Here is a 6,773-nt window from a genome sequence, read left to right on the forward strand (position 1 = left end):
CGTTCCCAATCAAGTCCAATCAGTTCAATTAAACACAGCTGGACTCCAATGAAGGAGCAAAAAAACATTTTAAGGAGGATCAGAAGAAATGCACAGCATGTGAGTTAAATATGATTGTCACAGCAAAGGGTCTAAATACTTATGATCATGTGGACATTTTTGAAAAAAATTCTAAATTTCTGTTTTTTTCTGTCAAGATTTTTGATTTTAGCAAATGGCTGCAATGAAACAAAGAGTGAAAACTTTAAAGTGGTCTGAATACTTTCCGTACCTACTGTATATATATATAGATACCCATATACTTTATGCATGTATAGGTTTATGTATATACTTTTAGTATATATATATATATATATATATATATATATATATATATATATATATATATATATATATATATATATATATATATATATATATATATATATATGTATATATATATATATATATATAAAGATGTACATGTACATAAGTATGCTCCATACCTATGTATGTGTGTGTGTGTGTGTGTGTATATATATATATATATATATATATATATATATATATATATACACACACACACAAGTGTGTATATGTGTGTGTATATATTATATATATATATATATATATACATATATATATATATATATTTATATATATATATATATATATATGTGTGTATATATATATGTGTGTGTGTACACACACACGTGTGTATATGTGTGTATATACATATATATATATATATGTACACACACGTGTGTGCATGTATGTGTGGGTGTGTATATATACACTAATGTTCAAAAGTTTGGGGTCACATTGAAATGTCCTTATTTTTGAAGGAAAAGCACTGTACTTTTCAATGAAGATAACTTTAAACTAGTCTTAACTTTAAAGAAATACACTCTATACATTGCTAATGTGGTGAATGATTATTCTAGCTGCAAATGTCTGGTTTTGGTGCAATATCTACACAGAGGCCCATTTCCAGCAACTATTACTCCAGTGTTCTAATGGTACAATGTGTTTGCTCATTGGCTCAGAAGGCTAATTGATGATTAGAAAACCCTTGTGCAATCATGTTCACACATCTGAAAACAGTTTAGCTCGTTACAGAAGCTACAAAACTGACATTCCTTTGAGCAGATTGAGTTTCTGGAGCATCACATTTGTGGGGTCAATTAAACACTCAAAATGGCCAGAAAAAGAGAACTTTCACCTGAAACTCGACTGTCTATTCTTGTTCTTAGAAATGAAGGCTATTCCACAAAATTGTTTGGGTGAACCCAAACCTTTGAACGGTAGTGTATATATACAGTCCAGGCCAAAATTTTGGACACACCTTCTCATTCAGTGCATTTTCTTTATTTTCATGACTATTTACTTTGTAGATTGTCACTGAAGGCATCAAAACTATGAATGAACACATGTGGAGTTATGTACTTGACAAAAAAAAGGTTGAAATAACTGAAGACATGTTTTACATTCTAGTTTCTTCAAAATAGCCACCCTTTGCTCTGATTACTGCTTTGCACACTCTTGGCATTCTCTCGACGAGCTTCAAGAGGTAGTCACATGAAATGGTTTTCACTTCACAGGTGTGCTTGAAGGTCATCGAGAGAATGCCAAGAGTGTGCAAAGCAGTAATCAGAGTAAAAGACGGCTATTTTGAAGAAACTAGAAACTCCACATGTGTTCATTGATAGTGTTGATGCCTCCAGTGACAATCTACAATGTAAATAGTCATGAAAATAAAGAAAACACATTGAATGAGGAGAAGGTGTGTCCAAACGTTTGGCCTGTACTGTATATAATAATAACAACATGTCAAATATTCAGAGATAAGCACTCTTCATTGAAACATATAAACATTGTTTATTGGGTAAAAATAAAATAATATGGAGAGACATGCTTTTCATCGGAAAACAAAAATATATTTTCTTTTTCTTTTTTTTAACACAATAAAAAAAAAGTCTTTGTTATATATGGGATAAAAAAAAAAAGAAAAACTACATTCATGCTTTTGATTATTATTGCAGAACGTTTTTTTTTTTCATCTTTGAATTTGGTGCCTGATTGTTGAGCCTTGGGGAAGGTTAGTTCTCCCATGAATAAAAAAAAAAGAGGCAAGAAACCTACCGACTGTTGTTGCTGATTGCACTGCTAACTTTTCATCCACCAGACAAACCACGGGTGCATGTGAGGCTGCACGAGAGAAGCACATTGAATTATCTCTTCATTTTATTTACCATATTCATCAACTGAATGGTGTTTCACTGCCAGCAATTACTTCCGAAAGGTGGAACAAATAAAAACGACGGTGGTGGCGCGGCCAAAAATGATATTTTAAACATCTGTATCAGTCCAAGGATTTCACAATCAAAGCATCCGTATAAAATAAATAACATTGACTTGGAATAACATCAATCCTGTTGAATGAAATATGAATATGAAGACTCAATTAAAGAATACAGGAAGATGAAAAAAAATAATTTCTGCTGACATGTTGACAGGAGCGCTCATGGGAATTCCCAGTGAGAGATGAGCTGGAGGACATCTACAAGTAAGAAAAGCTGGACTTACCGCACATGAGAAGCAGCGCGGCGGAGAAGACGAGGTGAAGCCTGTTGGATGTCATGTTGCCCAACAACGCTCTGTCCTCACTTGGGAGGATAGGGATTACATATCCTAACTTTTTTTTTTTTCTTTTTAAACAGGAAGGCTCCATAAAACAACAGGAAGCCCACGTTTCCTAGGATGGGCGTTTTCCTGCAGAGGGGACAGAGCGCTTGTGATAAGGTAACAGCTGCTATTGATACCACCATACCCCTCTGTCACCCCACCCCCTTTCTGCTTCCAATGAAGTCGGGAAGAGGCGCTCCATCGCTTTCTGTGGCTCTCTGTGGTCACATGATGACGCGTCCGACTGGCCGTCACTGGGTCACTCGTTAAGTGGGGAATTCATGGGAATAGAAATGATCTGTTCCAGGGCTAAGCTGCGGCTGCCTTGAAACAAAAAATGTTTTAACTCGGCTTTAAACCTTCTTAACTGCCTTACAAGTGTAAAAAGAAGTTAACCACTATTAAATGTTAAACAAAAAATAAATTGTTACTAGATGAGGCAATTCCTGAAGGAATTGCGTGTGAATGCTCCAATGCTGAAGTTGGACTGAAATCCTGGAATTTTTTTTTAGAATTGTCGAAGTAGAGCACACAATTCCCCAAACAGGCCGAATATTTTGAAGTTGGAACGGTTTGAATAAGATGAAAAATGTGGGAGTTGTACAACTTTGAAGAATGTCCCATTGATTTCAATGGGAATTTCCAAAAATTTGGGAATTACGGGAAAAGCGGGACTATTTTTGAAAATGGTAAAAAAAAAAAAAATCTGAATGAGTTGAAATGGTTGGTGTTAGAATTTTTCAAATCGGTTGAGAAATGTTGACGTAGTAACATGTTGAATTGAGAAATGGTATTTTGAAATGCGTTGAAAAATGTGGAAGGAGTAGTCGCCAGAAAAAAGGGTGGAAATAGGGCTTTGGAAAACCAGGAAGTCTGGAAAATCCTGGAATTTTTTTTTAACTTGGAAAAACAGTAGTTTGAATTTCCAGGCTGGTGGAATGTGTTGAAGGTGAATGTTTGAATGAAATGAAAAATGTGGGAGTTGTAGAACTTTGAAGAATGTCCCATTTCCAAAAATTTCGGTAGAAGCGGGAATTTTTTTGAAAATGGTAAAAACAAAAAAAACCTGAATGATTTGAAATAGTTGGTGTTAGAATTTTTCAAATCGGTTGAGAAATGTTGACGTAGTAACATGTTGAATTGAGAAATGGTATTACGGAATTTCGGGAAAACCGGGAATTTTTCCAGTTCAATAAACAACTTTGTTTTGTGTCCTGATTAAGAGGAATGTCTTGACGGTGAAGCGGTTGAAATGCGTTGAAAATGTGGAAGGAGCAGTCGCCAGAAAAAAGGGTGGAAAACCAGTAATTCTGGAAAATCCTGGAATATTTTTTAACTTGGAAAAAAAAGTAGTTTGAATTTCCAGGCTGGAATCTGTTGAAGGTGGAATGTTTTGAATCGGTTGAAAAATGTGGAATTGGTGGAAGTTTGAAAAATGGCCAATTCATTTTGAATGGAAAAAATGTCCCGGAAAACCTGGAATTTTTTTTTACTTTGAAAAATGGTAGTTTGAATTTCCAGGCTGGTGGAATGTGTTGAAGGTGAAGGTTTGAATAAGATGAAAAATGTGGGAGTTGTAGAACTTTGAAGAATGTCCCATTGATTTCAATGGGAATTTCCAAAAATTTGGGAATTTCGGGAAAAGCGGGATTTTTTTTGGAAAATGGTAAATAACCTGAATGGTCTGAATGATTTGAAATGGTTGGTGTTAGAATTTTTCAAATCGGTTGAGAAATGTTGACGTAGTAACATGTTGAATTGAAAAATGGTATTTTGAAATGCGTTGAAAAATGTGGAAGGAGTAGTCGCCAGAAAAAAGGGTGGAAATAGGGCTTTGGAAAACCAGGAAGTCTGGAAAATCCTGGAATTTTTTTTTAACTTGAAAAAACGGTAGTTTGAATTTCCAGGCTGGTGGAATGTGTTGAAGGTGAATGTTTGAATGAAATGAAAATGTGGGAGTTGTAGAACTTTGAAGAATGTCCCATTTCCAAAAATGTGGGAATTTCGGTACAAGCGGGAATTTTTTTGAAAATGGTAAAAAAAAAAACTGAATGATTTGAAATAGTTGGTGTTAGAATTTTTCAAATCGGTTGAGAAATGTTGACGTAGTAACATGTTGAATTGGGAAATGGTATTACGGAATTTCAGGAAAACCGGGAATTTTTCCAGTTCAAAAAACAACTTTGTTTTGTGTCCTGATTAAGAGGAATGTCTTGACGGTGAAGCGGTTGAAATGCGTTGATAAATGTGGAAGGAAAAAAGGGTGGAAAACCAGGAATTCTGGAAAATCCTGGAATTTTTTTTAACTTGGAAAAAAAAGTAGTTTGAATTTCCAGGCTGGAATCTGTTGAAGGTGGAATGGTTTGAATCGGTTGAAAAATGTGGAAATGGTGGAAGTTTGAAAAATGGCCAATTCATTTTGAATGGGAAAAATGTCCCGGAAAACCTGGAATTTTTTTTTTACTTTGAAAAATGGTAGTTTGAATTTCCAGGCTGGTGGAATGTGTTGAAGGTGAAGGTTTGAATAAGATGAAAAATGTGGGAGTTGTAGAACTTTGAAGAATGTCCCATTGATTTCAATGGGAACTTCCAAAAATTTGGGAATTTCGGGAAAAGCGGGATTTTTTTTGGAAAATGGTAAATAACCTGAATGGTCTGAATGATTTGAAATGGTTGGTGTTAGAATTTTTCAAATCGGTTGAGAAATGTTGACGTAGTAACATGTTGAATTGAGAAATAGTATTACGGAATTCCTGGAATTTCGGGAAAACCGGGAATTTTTCCAGTTCAAAAAACAACTTTGTTTTGTGTCTTAAGAGAAATGTCTTGATTAAGAGAAATGTCTTGACGGTGGAGCGGTTGAAATGCGTTGAAAAATGTGGAAGGAGTAGTCGCCAGAAAAAAGGGTGTAAATAGGGCTTTGGAAAACCAGGAAGTCTGGAAAATCCTGGAATTTTTTTTAACTTGGAAAAACGGTAGTTTGAATTTCCAGGCTGGTGGAATGTGTTGAAGGTGAAGGTTTGAATAAGATGAAAAATGTGGGAGTTGTAGAACTTTGAAGAATGTGGGAATTTCCAAAAATGTGGGAATTTCGGGAAAAGCGGGAATTTTTTTGAAAATGGTAAACAACCTGAATGGTCTGAATGATTTGAAATGGTTGGTGTTAGAATTTTTCAAATCGGTTGAGAAATGTTGACGTAGTAACATGTTGAATTGAGAAATGGTATTACGGAATTCCTGGAATTTCGGGAAAACCGGGAATTTTTCTAGTTCAAAAACAACTCTGTTTTGTGTCTTGATTAAGAGAAATGTTTTGACAGTGGAGCGGTTGAAATGCGTTGAAAAATGTGGAAGAAGTGGTCACCAGAAAAAAGGGTGGAAAACCAGGAATTCTGGAAAATTCTGGAATTTTTTTGAAGTTGGAAAAAAAAGGTAGTTTGAATTTCCAGGCTGGTGGAATCTGTTGAAGGTGGAATGGTTTGAATGGGTTGAAAAATGTGGAAATGGTGGAAGTTTGCAAAAATGGCCAGTTCATTTTGAATAGAAAAAATGTCCCGAAAAACCTGGAATTCTGAGAAATCTGGGAATTTTTGGAATTTGTCAAGGGAAAGCCCGCAATTGCCGAATAGGCTGAACAGTTTGAAGTTGGAACGGCTTGAATCGGGTGAAAAATGTGGAAGGTAGAGCGCGCCAAAATCTGGAGAAGAAGAAGTTTAATAAATAGATGAATTTTGGTGTAGAAAACCATAAAGCATTCACACAATCATCATCATCTGTGACTGCATGCACGGTTTACCTGACACATGAAACATTACAAATGTGGGTGTGCGCTATCCGCTTTAGCCACCAGATGGCAGTAGAGGGCTGGATATTTTAAAATGCGTTTTGTGGCAATTCCAACTTTGACCACAGTGTCACTTGCTATCTAGAGTGGCGCTTTCCATTATTTTCAGCAGACTGAATTGCAAAATCATTACTGCCTCCTTCTCTCGGGGCCATATCCCTTCCCTACTGTAAGTTCCAGTTCACATCTTTTCTATGGTGGCTAAACGGTAACTTAGACTTTGACAAACTTTATATAAGCCAAAGAAAAAACTACACTAATGCAG

At 35.5% G+C, this 6,773-nt stretch overlaps 1 protein-coding gene across 2 annotated transcripts in view; it reads right to left on the reverse strand.

Moving 5' to 3' along the window:
* Positions 1–2,786, reverse strand: part of ramp2 (receptor (G protein-coupled) activity modifying protein 2) — a 26,301-nt gene extending 23,515 nt beyond the window's left edge. Inside the window, exons 1-2 of one of the 2 annotated variants that reach the window (XM_062050026.1) lie at positions 2,566–2,786; positions 2,122–2,187 (exon numbers count right to left, since the gene is read on the reverse strand). In XM_062050026.1, coding sequence (XP_061906010.1) covers positions 2,122–2,187; positions 2,566–2,710 — 211 coding nt within the window. In that variant the 5' untranslated portion in view covers positions 2,711–2,786. The remainder of the gene's footprint in view (positions 1–2,121; positions 2,188–2,565) is intronic. The other variant, XM_062050025.1, reaches the window with a different exon arrangement.
* Between the last annotated feature and the right edge of the window lie 3,987 nt (positions 2,787–6,773).

Source organism: Entelurus aequoreus, linkage group LG06, assembly GCF_033978785.1.
Source record: "Entelurus aequoreus isolate RoL-2023_Sb linkage group LG06, RoL_Eaeq_v1.1, whole genome shotgun sequence".
In the NCBI taxonomy this organism is placed as follows: domain Eukaryota; kingdom Metazoa; phylum Chordata; class Actinopteri; order Syngnathiformes; family Syngnathidae; genus Entelurus; species Entelurus aequoreus.